Genomic DNA, 18,206 nt, shown 5'->3' with positions numbered 1-18,206 from the left:
GTCACCTTGCTGAGTCAGCTCTCTGTGGTGCTTGCGGGCCTGATGGCCCTCTGCAGCATGCAGGCAAGCCTGCCTTCACAAGGAGGCCAAGGGACATGAACCCAGAGCCTCCCATATGGTAGACAGGAGCCCAACTAACTGAGCCACATCTGATTCCCCATCTGCTTTCTTTTTGAAAGTGTTCTGCCATGTCTCAGCTGGAGAAAGAATGTGCATAATTCTTTCACATGTCATATAAATGTCATAAAATGGAGATTCCATGAAATGACTGAATTGGGGCTATTGTACATATATTATGTGCATCCCTAGTTCTAGGCAAGAGGGATGCAAATGTAGAGACTTATGGTTCCAATCTTCTGAACCTGAAAAGCTAGGTTAAACTAAGAACTCGATTCATCTTTCACATTTGAGTTGAAGTGGTGAAAGGTTCTAGAGCTGAAATGTCCACTATGGTAGTCACCAGCAACAGGTAGCTATTGATCACCTGCAATGGGACTTGTCGGAATTGAGAAAGATGCTGAGTTTAAAGTACACACTGAGTTCAAAGACATAATGAGAAAAAGAATGTAAAGTATCTCACTGTTAATGGCATTAAAAGAATAAAACAAAATTGAGGTACTTTAGCTAAAAGATTAAAAATAGTGTCTGGAGGTCTCAGCCAGCTCTCACAAACTACCAAAGTATACAAAGCCTCAAGGAGCAATGTTCTCAAAACCCCAAGGACATTGGGACCACAACACAAACTACAAGATAAATAACTTCAACAATCTAAACTTAAGGACAATTGGAGTACCCCAAATATCCACCAACCACAAACCACTCCTCTGATCTTATTTTCCTCTAAAAATCCTTGCCTGGAAATGCCAAGACAGGATTAAATATGGGTGGCTACCACATTAGGTGCTCCCCTAATTTCAATTCTAAGACCCCAAATAAATGCTTTTGTTGCCTTGCAGCTTTGTTATTTCTTAGTTGACAAATATTTCAAATTGATTCATGTTGATATAATATTTAAACTATGAAAATTAATTTGACTTTTTTCTTTTTTACTTTCTTTAACGTGGCTATTAGAAAATTTTAAATTAGCTAAGTGGAACACATTTTCTTTCTATTGGACAACACTGTCCTGGAGTTAGAGACCCTCCAGGTCCTCCAGGTGGTGTGTACTGACCAGCAAAACCCCATATATTAGTCTGTCAATGGGCTGTTGATGCAAAATACTGGAAATCTGTTGGTTTTTATAAAGGGTATTTATTTGGGGTAAAAGCTTACAGTTACAAGGCAATAAAAAGTCCAGCTTTAGTTGCTTTCTCACAAAGCCAGCTGCCACATGTTGAAGCAAGTTGGCTGATGATCTCCGTGAGATTTCAGCCTTCCAATTCTGGGCTTCCTCTCAGGCTCAGCTCCTCTGCCTCTTCCTGATTTCAGCTGCAGGCTGGCATAAGGCTTGCATCTTCGGGCTTCCTATATAAGTCTCAGCTGGTCTGTGCTCTTCCTAAGGTCAGCTATAAACTAGCAAGCAAAATAGCTCATCTCTCCCTTGGGCTCCCACTGTTTGAGCTTTCTCCTTTCTGTCACATGGCAGAATAAAAAATGACAGAGCTCTCTCTGTGTCTGTCTGTGTGAGTGTCCATTTATATCAGACCCACCAATGGGGTGGGGACTCAATCTGTGTCCCCTGTGATGTGCTTGAATTAAAAAGTCCTCAAAGCAATCTTAAGAGGTAATCTAATCAAAGGTAACTCAGCTGAATTCAATGCAATCAAAGGGTATCATACCCAGAGTAACAGATTAATCCACAACCATAATCTTTCTCTTTTTGGGATTCATAAAATAATCTAAAATTGTCACACCCCATAATAGCACCTCAGAGATTGAAGATGTTCATGAAGAAGTTTGCCCCATCAACTGTCAATAGTACATCCTGTCCTCCTTCCAGTCCCACCATTACTAGTGCAGCAGGATATGATGAAAAAGCTTTTGGTTCACCTATGATCAATCTGAGCTCACCAGTGAGGTTCTTATAATCTTCCTTCTCTTCCAGATAATGATTACTTAAGGACTATTATTTCAGACAATATTGTAAGGAAAGATGCTAGCAGACATCATAGTCAGCTCAAACAGAACCATCCAGTCCCCCTTTCATCACTACCATCTCCATGCAATGCAGTACCTGTTCCTCTGACTAGTGTACATCCCCCAATATGTCCACCTAATATCTCCAGCTCATGGGGGCTGAGGAAGTTCTGGATTTTCCAGCAAATCAACAGGAACTAATTCAACACATGAAGTCCCAGTAGTCATGTTAGTGCTAATCCTAATAAAAGAAGAACAGTGACCCACCTGATAATTATGATTTTCCTGTTGTTGTAGTGAAAGAGGAATCAGCTGAAGAATCTAGACCTCAAACACCAACCATTCTAGAAGCACACTCATGTTCCTGATCTTAACAAGCATTCAGGGTTGTTTCAAGAGACTATGTCAACCCATAGGCTCCAGACATCATAGTAGCTCCACCTGAATTTCCCCAGGAAAACTCCTCAAATGAAAATCTGAGTGTTCAGGTGCCTCCCAGAAGTCACAGCTTCATGTTAGAGGGACAAGGAAAGAGAGTGGCCTCAATGATGAGTGGTGAGTGGTGTGCAGTTTGTCAGAATGGAGGGATATCCTGAGCTGTGAAAAGTGTCTCAAAGTAGTTTATCTTGTCATGGGCCCTCAATGACAAATTTTCCGAATGGAGAGTAATTTGTACTTTCTGCTGAGATGTAGCTGAACCTGAATTTTAACATGATTGTGAAGCTACCAGTCATAACTCAGAAAAAAATAAAACAAAGACCTGTTAATTTAACCACCCATAGATAAAAGAAGTGTGAATGGCTACCTTTATTTCTCTTTTGTCATAAAATGAGACTGGCTTTTTCAGAAATATTATAAACTAATTTAAAATCCAGGAGACTTGTCAACCAGCAATAAAAGGCTACAGGCGTAGCTTAGAGATATTGTGGGATTGGTTCCAGACCACTGTAATAAAGCCAATATTGCAATAAATTGAGTCACACAAAAATTTAGGTCTTACCCATCAACCAAAAACTTCTCTATCATCCTCAATTTTCTGGAGAGGTAAAATGAACAAATGGTATCATAAAATTTAATAAGGCAATTTCATGGAATCCCTCAATCTAACATGGACAAAAGCCCTATCTAAATACACACTACATCTAAGATCCATTCATTTTGTATAACATAAATTATCCCCATTTGAATTTGTAAAAGGGACCTATGAATATAAACTATATAAGCCTTGCCACATAAGAGAAAATATACTAACCTATTACTAGGAGCTAATCCAAACCTTAAAGAAGACTGATTCTTTGATAGAACATTCCTTTTACAGTGCTCCCAGGAGACAAAGGCATTTAGAAACACAATATTTACCCTGGTGATTTTGTATATTGGAAAAGACACCTCCACAAAGATGTACTCCAATATCACTAGAAAGGACCAGATACTTTTAACTACCCATGTGTAGCTAAACTTGAAATTATTTATTCTTGGACTCATATTTCTCATTTAAAGAAATGTCCCATCCCTGCCTGGAAATCTATATCTACTAGGGACTTAAACCTCAATATTAAAATTATGGGATGAGGTGGAGAAACCTTCTGATGTAGACAGGTATCCCAAAACACAGGACCAGGCCTGTATAATTAATACATACTAGTTATGGTAGGCTTATGTCACCCAGAAGACATAAATGGCATCTGATATGAGCAGCTAAACCAAGAACCAGACTTGATTTTCATCAGATTGAAATAAAATAAATAACACTGACATAACCTTAATTTTTACCCTATTAGTTATCTTATTTGCAGTTTTATTTCTCCCTTACTCCTTTGTACATCAGTCCATCTCTGTCCCTTTTAAACTTCTCATTTCACCCTTACCTTTTCTTCCTTGCCCTTCACCATCCTTTTATCCATGCATACAAAAAGTTGCTGGCCTAGGCAGTCTTATCAAATTGCTGGTTCTATGTTAATTTAGACTCTATAGAGAGGCCAGAGCTATTGCTCAAACCCATAGGCACTTATTTAGTTGGATAAATTTTAGATCTTGGGGAGATTAGATTCATTACTTATTACCAAACTTGCTAATTGTACATTTTTATTTTATACTCATGACAATGTCTCTTATTCATTGTCTTATTTCCAGAACAGTTGCAACTACCACCCAAAATGCTCATGTGCCAAGCCCTCAATATAGAAGCTGGCATTTATGAAACATTTCTGTAATGATGAAACTAAGTCTAATTATAATTAATGCCAAAGAGTCACCCTTTAACACCTCCTTGTTGCTCAAAAATGGCCTCTCCTTTAGGCAAACTCTGCAAATAAATTAACTACATTCACCCCTATATGGGGCGTGACTCCCAGGGAGGAGTCTCCCCATTGACAAGGGAGTAATGCCAAATGCTGATCAGCAATGCTTTGGGAGAAGGATCCTGATTAAAAGGGGAGAATGTTAAAAGCAATAAAACCAAATAGAGTTTCTTTGACAGGGAAATTTCTAACGGAGTTGGGAGGTCATTCTGGAGTTTATGCACATGCGTGTCTCAGCCAGACATCACAAACTGCCACAGCATGCAAAGCCTCAAGTAACGATGTTCCTGTAAACACTAAAGACATCTGAACACCATAAAGAAGCCACAAGGCTACGTGGAACCAACATGCTATAGCAGGCTGTATCTGGGAATCTATGTAAACTATTTCACCAACATGGCATGGTTATGTTCACAAGTCTCTGGATTTTTCCATATGTTGGTTGAATCCTGAAACCTCCAAAACTGATGACCAATAACTCATGAGTACTTTCAGCTTCATGCCAAGGAAGTCGATTCCTCACATCCTAATCTAGGACCTAAATCAGCGTGAAGCATCCAGAGAAGCTGTCACATTGAGTCCCTCAAGATTTAGGAATGCTCAAAAAACAAGGGAGGCTGAAACCATGTGTAGCCCAAACTAGTTTATGGAGATTTCCTTTCTTTTTTTCTTCTTCTGTTTATATTTATTTTAATGAAGAATTAAAGGATACAATGTGCTAAAGACAGATTTAAAAGACTAGCAGTGGGGTAAGATGAATGAAGGAAAGTGTGTTTATATCCTAAATAATTATGAAAATGTTGAAATGTAGTATAAGTCACTTTTTCCAGTTTAAACATTTCTATCACTGCTACCAATAAACACAGTATGTAGCTTAGAAACATAATTACAATTTTCAACCAAAAGAAAGGAAATCAACATAATTTTTAAAAAAGAGATAAAAAAATGTGATTCTACTTAATTTGTCTCAGGGTCCCACCTGAACATTGTCACTGAATTGTACTGTCTTTTCCATTTTAGTCATTTCTGGTTCAGCAGTGAGATCTGCCTTCACAGAATTAGAGGGAAATAACCCCAGCCTTGACGGGTTTCATCTTCCTACCAGTTGGGCTCACTGTCGTCGAGAACTGCATAATTTCTCCAGCTTGAAAAGTAAGTGCATTAGCCTCAGCAGCTTCAAGGTCATTTATAGCAAGAATTTTTGGCCTTCATGTTGGTGGTTTGGTAAGAGATTGGAGGTACTTGGATACAACTGGAAAGTGGGATTGGCTGTTGCCTCTCTTCCTTAAGGATAACTCTGTGTTTTACTAGGACTTCTTCTTTCTTGATAGTAGCCACTGCCGGGGTCTTTGGCTGCCAGACCTGGTTTGCTTTGACTTCTTCTGCAGCCTGTGAGCCAATGGCAGGAAAGGTGACTTCTTGTTCCTTCAGGGTCTTTATCATTGTTGCTATCAGTCAGCTGTGGGTCATTCTTAAATTCATCTGTCCACTCAACTAAAAAAGCTTTTGATTTTTCACAAACTTTAGGGTGACCCTTAATGAATACATTACTTCACAACCAAAGAGTCTAGAACATACTACTAAATGAAAAATTTGTCACAGTTTGATACACACATTCCTAGAAGCGTCAAGGCTTGCATAGCAACATGAAGATCTTTATGGTTGACCCCTCTCATAAAAGAAGGAGCTGGCAGCCAAGAGTGGCATTTCTGATGCCTGCATGGCCCATGAGGAGCCCCAACCATCCCAGGCAAGGGAGGATACAGACAGAGCAGACACCAGCTTGGAAGTCAGACTCCTCCCAGCCCCCCTTTTTTCTTTTTTAATATACTTTTTTTTTTTTAATAAAAGAAACTTAGATTACATAAATGTTTCACAAAAAAATATAGGGGTGTTGTGGGAAATTGGCTTACCTATTTGTGGCTTCCCGTTATTGTATAAGATGTTCTAAGTTACTTCCTGTTATTGTAAGTTGCCTTACTGTAGATGTTGCAAGTTGCTTCTTGTTATTGTCCAAGATGCTCTGAGTTGCCTCCTGAATTGTGAATTACCTTATTGTGGATGTTGCAGGTAGCTTCTTGTAGCCCACAGCTGCTCCTTAGCTTTCAAATAAATACGATGGGGAAACTAGGATTGAGTCTGTCAGTTTCAAAAGCTGTGAAGTCCTCTGGTCCTATCTTTGTTTCCTCTCTTGTGTCTTTCTTTCTGTCCTTTTATTTCTTCAGTTCTGCATCACCTTCCCTTCATGCAGACCTATTGCTGAGCTGGTCTCAGCAGAGGGGATTCCTGTATGCCCTACTCCATAGCCCTCCCAGCCCTCCCAGCCCTCCGCTGGCCAAACTCACAAACAGAAGGCACTTTCACCCTCTGCTGTGCCCATCCTCTTCCCAGGGAGGAAGACAGCTGTTCCCTCTCAGTTGCTACAGTGAGTCATGGGTTTTATCCAGGCTGTTGACCCGAGGGTTAGTGGAGGGTGCCATTCTTGGCCACAGGGGCTACTAACTCATGAGTTTTGTTTCAGCTTCTTCATCTCTCTGAACCTCAACTCCTGAATGATGCACACCTTTCTCCTGGTCTGCAGATCGCCAAAGCAGTTTCCTCAGACAGCTTGGTCCTCCCTCCATTATTTTTGTGAGAGTTGCACCCTGCCTACCTACTCTGATGCCATTTTCCCAGAAGTCAACAAGGTTTTTTGTAGATTTCAAATAAAAGATTTCATTCCTTTTCTAAATCTATGCCCAAGTATTTTACCATTTTTCTATAATAAATCACATTATTATTTTTAATTTTACTTTTGGAATTTTCTTTGCTAGAAATTGATTTTTGTATACTAATGTTATACTCTGCAACCCTCCTTAACTCAGGTTTTACTTTTGGTAGTATTTTTTTAAATTAGATAAAGAACTCAGTTAATTAACCTGAAGCACATTTGGAGCACCCTGAATATCAACAATTGAACACTTTATGTAATATTCTTCTTTTTGCTTAAAAACTTTTGCTTGGAGGAACCAAATCAGGATACAATTTGGGTGGGTACAAGAATAGGTGCTCCCTCAATTGCAATTCTAAGACACCAAATAACACCTTTGTTGCTTACAATTTAGTTTATTTCTCTGTTGACATTACCTTGTCTCAGAAAGAGGATCAGAAGAGATCTTCTTGATTACACTTTAGCTGAACTCCCCTCCTATGATTCCCCTGTAATACTTCCAGATTGCCCTCATCTTCTTATGCCCTTCAAAACTACAATGTAAACTATAATCCATGCTGTGTGGCAACTCTCCAAAATGTGTTCCTCAATTGCAATGATGAAAGAAGTTGTTAATGTGGGGAAAAGTGGGAGGTGTGGGGAGTGGGGCATATGGGAACTCCTTATATTTTTTTTATGTAGCATTTTTATAATCTAAGTATTTTTTTAAAATAAACAAAAAAATACATTTTAAAAAACTAAGCCAAATGAAGAAGGATCAGGCATTTCACCTGCTATATTCAACCCCCTGGACAAAGACCATACTGAGGACAGTAATTAAAGATTCCCCAAACACTAATGAATTCTCAGTAGATTTTGGGGAAAAAAATGAATTTTATCACTTAGACTTTTGGGCCTTTACTAATTAATTCACATGACTGCTGGTGAAGGTCATGTCCAAAATTGAATAGTCAAAGCTAATTGGAAAGATTCTTTAAATAATTTTTCAAAATGAAGAGCTACTGAGAAAATGGAAACATTTAAGACAGCAAAAGAAATTCATAAGGATGTACATGAAGTTTATCCCCAAATTATTGATTGGAGTAAAATCCAACAATGTACCCAGAAACTTGATGAACCCATATATGAAATTGTAACAGGTTTTAAAATCTTTCCTAATTCTCAGATCTTGACAATATTAACTACAAAAGCTCTAGTCTTTTTAATTATACTTTTATTAATGATCTTTCAGAAAAATTAAGCACCACTCTAAAACTTAAGCAACTATATTCAGCCACAATGGAATCTAATGATTTAGTAAATCTTATGGATCAATTACATAACCCTTGAAGAGGCTGAAAAAAAGAAATCCTCCCAAGCTAAAACTGTACAAACACTATTACAAACCATGAGTTTCAAAATACAGAAGCAAAAAAGCCTTCAATGAATCCTTTAAATTTACACATAAGCACAAGGGTTCATAATGCCAGGACTTGTAAAAAACCTGGATATTCATTCAAAGAAACTGTCCAAAATCCTAAAATAAATCCTAAAATCCTAAAATAAAATTGTAAAAATCTCAAAAACTGCAGTAAACACTCAAATGCTCTCTTTGGCCTTTCTCTACTTGCTTACTTCACATCTTTAGGTGAAATATATCCGATAATTGGAAACCCGGGTATGTGGGCTTTAATAGATACTAGGATCACCTTCTCTGTCATAAATCCCACCACCCTCACTAACCCTTCTCTGGAGTAGAGAAACCATTCAAATGGTGGGAGTTCCCAGCAAACCCATGGCCACCTTTGAATCCCTCCCAGTTTTCATTCAGTTAGGACTTTTATGGGGCACACCTCAATTTTTCTTAATCCCCTCTGCCCAATTCACCTTTTCAGAAGGAGTTTCCTTTGATTATTCCAAGCATATACATCTTTCTCCCCAAAAGAGGTATATTAATTTGGAATTTCTAGAACTATATTCAACAGACCAAATAAGGAACTATGCCCCATACATATCCCTGTTGTTTCAACGAAATAAAAGTTAAATGCCACCCTCTTTTAGATACTATTACATTCAATTTATGGTCCATATTACTTGCTATTGCTCAAATTGTCTTTGCCTCACCTATTCCTCCCCCAAACAGCCTCCACCTAGACCTTGAACAAATCCAATGCCTTCTAAGTTTCCCTTCTCCCAAGACCAAATGTACATTAAGATGACTTTTAGGTCTTGAAGGATATTGTAGAAAATAGATTATTAACTTTTCTTTGATGGCTCAACCTTTATATGGCTTGCTTAAACCTGAACAAATTGAGTTCCTTATTTGGGATAAAACTATTCAAAATTCTTTTAAAGGAGTACAAATACTGTTTTCTCAGCACACCTGCTCAGGGACAGCAGAAATACAAATCGCCTTTTCCCCTCTGTCCATGAATGAGAAGGGAAAGCCTTAGGTGTCCTTACCTAAAAGCCTGGAGACCCCCACGACCCTCTAGGATGCTACAGCCTGCAATTGATGTCACAGCCCAGGGATTCCCACCCTGCCTGAAGCCCACTGCTGTAACATCGAAACTTTAGAATCAATTTCAGAATTAATATGGGAGCTCCCTTAACTATTTAGGTCCCTCATTGTGTTGAAATCTTCTTAATTCTTATCACATTCAACACCTTTAAACAAATAGATTAACTTATGAAATCCTCTTACTTTCCCCTCCCAATTTCTCCTTTGTTCAAATTGTCACAACTTTAATAATGCAACTTCACATTTTTTTGTACAGACACCGTACAGTGCCAATTTTATTTACAAATATTAAAGTACATCAATTCAAGTTCACAAGTTAAGCCTTTGTCACAGCATTGGTTAGATCTTGACCTTCTACAGAATTCAGCTGTGCTAGAGTGCTGATCTTAGCAAGGTTAGATCTTAGCACAATTAGATACTTGTTCTTGATAGTCATGTGCTTTGTAGACCCACAGTTCAACAGGACTATATTCTCAGCCAGGTGCTGCATAACAAGAAGAAGGAATTCTTCAGTGTATGACAGGAAATGCTGTCAAGTTGGCATCCAAATTATTTCAGTCAATCAAATTGTCTCCCAAGGCCAATGCTTTGGTTTTAATTTTTTATTTGGAAATAATTTCAAACTTAGAAAAGTTGCAAACATAATATTACAACTAAAATTCATATAGTCTTTACCTAGATTCAAGTAACCTTAGCATTTTACACCATTTGCTCTACCATTTTCTCAACCTTCCCCTTACCTACAGCATACCGAGTTTTTTAAAAACGTATATACCTCATGACATTTCGCCCAGAAATTCTGTAGTGTTAGTTCTTAAGAAATTGACATTAAAATATTTTATTCATCCTAGCTGAGGGCCTTTGACTTCACCTCTATCTCTCCACCCTCAAGAACTAGTTTGTTGAGTGCCTTCAATTTCATCTCCACCCCTTCACCCCATAATATAGGAGGGGGCTGGTGTTTCTTCAAGCTCTCTGGGCAACTGTAGGCACTTTCTCCCCACAAGAACCAGTTTGTTGAGTGCCTTTGATTTCATCTTCACCCCTCCACCACTGCAAGATAGGAGGGGGCTGGTGTTTCTTCAGCCTCTCAGAGCAAATGCAGGCACTTTTGGCCTGCACAAACTTGACTGCTGGGCACCTGTGGCTCCACCCCCACCAACAGGACAAGAGGGGAGCAGCATTTCCGCAGCCTCTCTGTGTAACTGCAGGTGCTTTTGGCCCACACAGACTGAACAGTCAGACACCTGTAGCTCCATTCCACCCTCAGGCTTTTTGGGAAATGGCAGACACTTTTGGCCTCCACAGACTGGACTGTTGGGTACCGGTGGATCCACCCCAACACCCCAACAGGATTGGACAAGGCTGGTGTTTGCTCAGCCTTTCCGTGAAATGGCAGGCATTTTCTGCCTGCACAGACTGGAGTGTTGGGCACCTGTGAATCCACCCCAAACCCCAACAGGACAGGACAGGGCTGGTGTTTCCTCAGCCTCTCCGGGCAATGGCAGGTACTTCTGGCCTACAGGGAGTGAATGGTTGGGTGCCTGTGGGTACAAGCCCATCTCCCAATATGAGAGAACAGATATCTGCACACCAATGTTCATAGCAGTGTTATTCACAATTGCCAAAAGATGGAAACAACTCAAATGTCCATCAAACAATGTATGGATGAACAAAATGTGCTATATACAAACAATGAAATAATATACTGCTGTAAGAAGAAAGGAAATTGGGACATATATGATAACATGGATGAATCTTGAAGACCTTATGCTAAGTGAAATAATCCAGACACAGAAGCACAAACATTGCATGGTCCCACTAATAAGAACTAAATACAAAGAATAAATGCATGGAGTCCAGAACTAAAGTATAGGTTATTCAGAGATAAGCATGATGCGAAGGAATACTGATGATTAATGTATGCAGATGTTTTAATTAACTTGACTGTAAAAGTGTGGAAATGGATAGAGTTGATGGTAACACATTATAGTGAATAGCAGCTGGTTTATTAATGGGATTGTGGGTGAAAAGGATAGTCTAGGGATATAAATGTCAATTGAAAAAAGCTAGAGAATAATCGAGGGACTGAAAACATAGTGAACGCAGAGGTGGATGAGAATTGTGGTTACCAGTACAAATGCAAGAATGTCCTTCTATAAACTATTAATAGAACAAACGTACACCACTATTGCAAGGTAGTGGGATATGAAGCATGGGAAATAAATTAATGCAACCTATGGACTATCATTAACAGCAATACTGTAATAATCTTGTGTCAATGCCTGTGTTAATAACAGGGGAATATGGAAAAAAATATGCCAGGCGTACATTATAAACCATAGTTAGTGGTAATAGATGATATTATCTCATAATCTGTAAAAGATGTTCCACATCAATGTAGTGTGTTAGTGGAAGGGTGTTGTGTGGGAATTGCACACATGTGCAGATTGTTTTGTAAGTTCACAACTTTCCTAATAAAAATATATTAAAAAAACAATTGACCATTAATGTGAGGGTTTATTTCTGAACTCCAATATTATAGCGTTTGTACATATTTCTTTCCTTATGTCAGTACCATGCAGTTGGTAACTGCAGCTTTTCAGTAAGTTTTGAAATCTGGAAGAATGTCCTCCACTTTCACATTTTTTCCCAAGATTATTTCAACTATTTTGGGCCCCCTGTATATGCATATGAGTTGTAAGACTAGCTTGTAAATTTCTTCAACAAAATAGTTAACTGAAATTTTAATGGGAATTTCATTGAATCCGCTAATCTTTATGGGAGTACTGACATCTTAAAATTATCAAGACTTACCTTCCATGAACTTGCAATATATTTCCCATTTTTACACCTTTCATTTTTGTTAATGAGGTTTTGTAGTTCAGAGCATGTGTTTTGAACTTCTTTTGTTAAATTTATTACTGAGCATTTTATTCTGTTTTAAACAGATCATTCCTAATTTCAGAATCAGAGTATTCATTACTAGTGAACTGAAATTCATTTGAAATTTTTATATTGATCGTTTACCCCAGATCCATGCAGAACTCTTTTATGAGTTTTAATAATTTATTACAGGGGTCCTTAATATTTCAATAGCCAATATTTTATTTGCAAATAGAGATAGATTAGCTTCTTGCTTTCCAACTAATGCTTATTTCATTCACTATCTTATTTTCCCTGGCTAGAAACTCCATTAATGTTGAAATGAACCTCCAAGTTTTTTTTCCCTGATATTATGGGCCAAACATTCTGTCTTTCACCACTATGTCTGATGCTACCTATGGCATTTTCATAGAGGCTCTTTAGCAGTTTAAGGAAGTTTTCTTTTACTCCCAGTTTGCTTAATATCTTTATCATGGAATGGTGTTGGGTTTGTATAAGTGTGTTTCTTTGTGGTTGTGTCTTTTATTCAATTAATACATTATACCACATTAGTTGATTTATGAATATTAAACTCTTCTTACATTCCTGGGATGAATCCTACCATGTTTTAGGCGTTAGATGTCGGGGTGAGACAATTGGGATGTGGAGACTGGCGAATGCAGGTAAGGATTTATTGGGAAGCTCTCCCAATGGAGGACATCTGAAAAATAAACTTCAGGCCCCCCCACCAGCATGGCGGGAGTCTGAAGGGAAACTTCGTCCTGCTCCTGGTAGAGGCAGTCATGAATTCATACAGCACATCTACAGGCGGAAACATGCTTAGTTGGTGGGAGTGGGTTGGGGCTTAGGCAAGACCTGAAGGCCTATAGGGATGGCTAGGGGGCGGTGGGCTAGGGGGAGTGAATTCTAGGGGTGTGGGAGGGTGTGGAGTGGCTTCTTTGTCTATTCTTGTGAGGAAATGAACTGTATCTGGACGTGCAGACCCAGAACAGGGGCTGTTCTATGTCACGGGATGTGGTTTCTTCTGAGTAAACCATTGGTAGCCCTTTCACAGTGGGGTAGCTTTAATAATAAACTTGCACTTCTGCAAGTTGTGGCTGTTATGGGGGCTAGGGATGGGGCCTAGTCCTGTCAATAGGATGTTTCCCATCCATTTGAGGGTGGATGCTCTTTCCCATTATTTTGCTGATGATGTTTTACTATATAAGAGATATTGGTCTGGAGATCAGTTCACACTCAAGAAGAAGGGAATGAATCTTCCCTCCCTGTAGTGATAATTATCAAGGATTAGCAGACATATGAAGCCCCCAGTCAGGGGAAATATCCTGAGGCTATACAAATATCTTCTCTCTTACACTTTATCCACAATTTTTCATATTTCTCTGAATATTACATGCAGCAATTATTATTGTGGTATGCTAATGCACTGTCCAATCTCCCTATCCTTTCTACATTTAATGTTTGAACATTTCTGTAAGGAAAATTTGCCTCTTCTCCCAATTTATTGATTGATTCAATTATTTTATATTAGTGTGGGATTATGGATGTTTATTCTTTAATAAGATATGATATTCTTTGTTACTCTATTCCAGCTGACCATTGTGTCCTTTGAACAGTCTCATTTGTCTTCCTGACATACCTTTATAATATTTATTCTTTTTTCCTCATTCTTTCTATTTGGCAGTACAAATACTCTTGGATCAAAAATATATATATATTTTCATTTCCAAAGTTAAAATTTATTTATTTTTAATTCTGCAACAATTAGCTATAAATATTAAAAGGAATTTTTTAATGTTCCAATTATTCTGCATACTTTGCCAGAATAAAGAATTGTGTTCCAACCATAATTTAATATGTATTAATATAATTAGTAATCTCCTTTTCATAAACTATTTCTCAGGAACCAGATCTGAATGAGATTGATCACCTCCCACTGGAATCAAGTCATAGATTCTAAACCTGTTGGCAAAAATAAAGAAGAAAGAAGCACAAAGAAAGGAATGTCTTGAATTACTAATGCACTACTTTAGAACATAATCTGCAAGATCTCAGTCACCAATATCTTACTTGATTTTAATTTCAGTCACTTTCACAGTAAGACCTCTAAACTGTGTATATAGTTTAAAATCACAGCATTATGTATTTTTGTTTCATCTTATCAAAAACATTTGCAGAGGAATCTGAAAAGTAATATAAAAAAGGAAAATGAAATATAATCCAGTGTTCGTTATGACAATGAGCCTGTTTATTCTGATGGTGTATCATGGACTCCCCATAAAAACATTTGCTTGTTCAAAACTAAGCTCTTGAGTAAAAAAAAGCAATTTATTCCTAAAATACTCTTAAAATCCCTAGAGTAAAACCCTTGAGGGGCAAACTTCACTGGAATAAAAACTTTTTCTCCATTTTATTTGTAAAAGGTAAACTCTCATGAAGTTTATATAGAGATAACTATTGAAAATAGCAAACTGGAGGGGAAGAGGAAAGCAAAAGAGATTTTGTCTGTCTACAGAGCTATTAAGAATAGTCATAGTTAAATGACATTTCTAATCTGGAGTTCTCTCAGAATCCTTTCAAGAAGTTTTACTTTAAAAATTTATATGAAATTTGTTTTCTTAATACAGATGGATGTTCTATTCCATTTCTATCTTTTAACACTAGCTAAAATCTACAACAGAGTGTTTTTTAAAATCCATTCTAAGGTTTTACTTCCTGAAATGTACAAGAGCAAATTATGTTCTGGTCTTAGCACAACATTTACAAATGGAAACCATAAAAGCAAGATCTATTCAAACAATCTTAAGAATGGGAAGACGCTCTATAGAGGCCATAGATTTAAAGAAATTTTCAACATTTTCTGACTTTATCATAGATTTCCAAGTTAATTTTTTTGATATACCAGTGATATTAACTACACTTACATAAACTTATTAAAATGATCACAATTTAACTTATATTTGTGTATATTTATTATTTTAAACTTTAAGTAGAAGGTCTAAATATGTTTTAAAAAATTAGAATTCTAACAAGGAAGAATTAGGATATTAGAAATAAATTCTGGGCGACGGTGACCCAGTGATTAGGGTGTCCATCTACCACATGGGAGGTCCGCAGTTCAAACCCCGGGCCTCCTTGACCCGTGTGGAGCTGGCCCATGCGCAGTGCTGATGTGCGCAAGGAGTGCCGTGCCTCGCAGGGGTGTCCCCCATGTAGGAGAGCCGCCCAGCGCGAAAGAAAGTGCAGCCTGCCCAGAAATGGCACCGCCCACACAGAGAGCTGACACAGCAAGAGGACACAACAAAAAGAAACACAGATTCCCATGCCGCTGACAACAGAAGCCGACAAAGAAGATGCAGCAAACAGATACAGAGAACAGACAACTGGGGGGCAGGAGGGAAGGGGAGAGAAATAAATAAATAAATAAATAAATCTGAAAAAAAAAAAAAGAAATTCCAAGGTTAATATTATTTCTGTAAAATTTATCTTAAAGCCCTGCAATACAAACTCTTGGCATGATATATCAAAATGTTTCCCTAAAAGAATCACCCTTTCTTTTTAACAACGCTATAAATCATTACTGAGGAATTTAAGTCTTCATAAGGAGGGAAAATAAAAAGCTTATTAAAATAAAATTCTATCTGAATTTTCTTAATTTGACCTACACAGCATACAAAATACTGTTAATGAATAAACACAAAATTTCCTAAATTGCATGCCCTTGTACCAGTTACATTTTGACAAAGCGTTAGCCAATTATAACTAACTTCCAGAAGCCCAAATGTTCCTGCCCCCTCCTTCCTGAATCAAGCACGCTTCAAACTTTCAAATAATAGTCTTACCTGGCACTTTCCTGTTAATAACTTTTCTTCACCACATTTTTATTTCCCACTTAGGAGAATAAAGACTACTCAAGCATGAGGCTATCCAACTTGTTTTCTCACTGAAACCATGCTATGTTCCTAATACTGATCATTCTGCAATATTATCCAAATCCCACAGTGCTAGTGAGAGGCTGATACTTTCATTTCCCATGGCTTTCCTATCAAGCCTTTACAAGGGCTTGATATGTTTCTGGGTAAAGCAAATCAAATGTCTCTTCATTATGTTCTACACATTACAGCTTCCAAAGATATGGCAAAATTTACCAACATCCTTCTTCCTCCTAGAAGAGTAAGCATCCTCTCATATAACCCAGAGATTATGTTTTTCTCTAAAGAATACAGCTTGAGCGCACTCCTCCAAGCAGCCGTTAGTAACTTTCAGAGGCCTGTTCCACTACCATTTTGCTTAAATTACTGATAGGTCATCTTGTTTCTGCTTTACTTTTTCCCTTTTAAAATCTTGTAATTAATGTAGAGAACCTACAGATGTGCTTTAAAAATAAATAAATGAATTAATACGGAAAACATTACTTTGGCTCCACAACTTTTCAAAGGAATTATTTAGGATCCTTACAGTATTAACATAAACACAAGATATCAGCTGTTCATGACACGAAAAGCTTTAAAATGATACAATTTTCTACTTAGCATTATCAAACATGTTTGCAAGTTTTCAATAATTTCAAGTACACTCCATATGAAAAAGTTCTGATGAAGTTCTATCAAGTACAAGCCCTGAGTATCCTGCACATGTTAAATTTTAGACGTATTTAGGGTGACCTGCTGATTATTCTGCCCCTTTTATTATCCACTGATGCACCCACGAAACAAATACTTGCCCTCATTTAAAACGGCCTTCCTCTTACCCTCCTAAAGACACACATTTGACTTGACGGTTTCCGCACGCTCCTACGGAACCACTAGCGCCGCTGGGTATAAGGCTCTCAATCCTCTTCCGCAGCCTCCCCGGGAGGTTCTGCTCAGCAGGACTCTGCACCGTGAGACTCGCTGCCGGCGGCCCTTACAGAGCAGCTCGAGAGACTCAGGCCGCACCGCAGCGGCCTTTACTAGCAGCTTCCAAATTAAAAAAAATCGTTATCAGCCCAGTGCCTGCAGACCCTGGGCTCCTCTGCAGCTCGGGGAGCAGCCCCCGCCTTGCTGAGCTGGGCCCTGGAGAGGCTCGCGGAGGGCGGGCTGGGTGAAGGCGGGCGCCCGGGGCAGAGGGCGCCGCGCAGCGCCCACGGCGCCGCCACCTGCCGCCCGGCTCGGCCTCGAGCGCCGTGGCCGCGGGGCCTCGGGGAATGGGGCGCCCGCTGCTCCCGGCGAGCCGGCCGCCGCCCACGCCCAGGCCTCACCTGCCGGGAGCGCGGGGCTGTCGCGCAGAGCCCGCCCGCGGAGGGGCCTCGGCGCCACCCCGCCTCCGCCCGCCGCTCCGGCCCTGCAGCCCCGGCCCCAGCAGCGCAGTCCAGCGCCGCCGCCGGCACCAGACGAGGCCGGGCGGGCAGGAGCGGCGGCGGGAGGCGGGAGGAGGAGCGGGATGCGCGGGGCGTCCCCCCGGGCCCCTCTTCCCCCCGCCAGGCGGCGCTGCGGCGACTCTCCGGCCGCCCTGCCACCTCCACGCGGGCTCCCACAGGCGCCAGCCCAGTGCCCTGGCCCCGGGCCTCGGGAGATGGAGTACCTGCCCTTTCAATAGGTTCAGGTTATTCAAAACAATAAAGTGTACTTAAAAGGACGCGGCCTCAGCGGGGAGCCCTGGAGCCGCGGCTCCGGTACCTCCTGACACCAGCGCGGGCTCCACCGCGCAGGCGCATCCCTCCGCGCAGGCGCTGCTGGTCCTAGTAGACACCGCC

At 39.6% G+C, this 18,206-nt stretch overlaps 1 protein-coding gene across 6 annotated transcripts in view; it reads left to right on the top strand.

Annotated features, from left to right (window-relative positions):
- Positions 1 to 18,206, top strand: part of LOC131274947 (ral guanine nucleotide dissociation stimulator-like) — a 225,986-nt gene that overhangs the window by 186,299 nt on the left and 21,481 nt on the right. For 4 of the 6 annotated variants that reach the window (XR_011646735.1, XR_011646732.1, XM_071210270.1 and 1 more), the window contains one exon: positions 5,397 to 5,528. Coding sequence is in view for 1 of the 6 variants with exons in the window: in XM_071210270.1 (XP_071066371.1) it covers positions 5,397 to 5,528 (132 nt within the window). In the remaining 5 variants the exon portion in view is untranslated. Of the gene's footprint in view, positions 1 to 5,396; positions 5,529 to 6,897; positions 12,087 to 18,206 lie in introns of those variants that run through there. The other 2 variants (XR_011646734.1, XR_011646733.1) reach the window with 1 other exon arrangement.

Source organism: Dasypus novemcinctus, chromosome 21 (genome assembly GCF_030445035.2).
Source record: "Dasypus novemcinctus isolate mDasNov1 chromosome 21, mDasNov1.1.hap2, whole genome shotgun sequence".
NCBI lineage: Eukaryota > Metazoa > Chordata > Mammalia > Cingulata > Dasypodidae > Dasypus > Dasypus novemcinctus.
The sequence above is the reverse complement of the archived record's forward strand: the minus strand, read 5'-3'. Positions and strand labels throughout refer to the sequence as shown.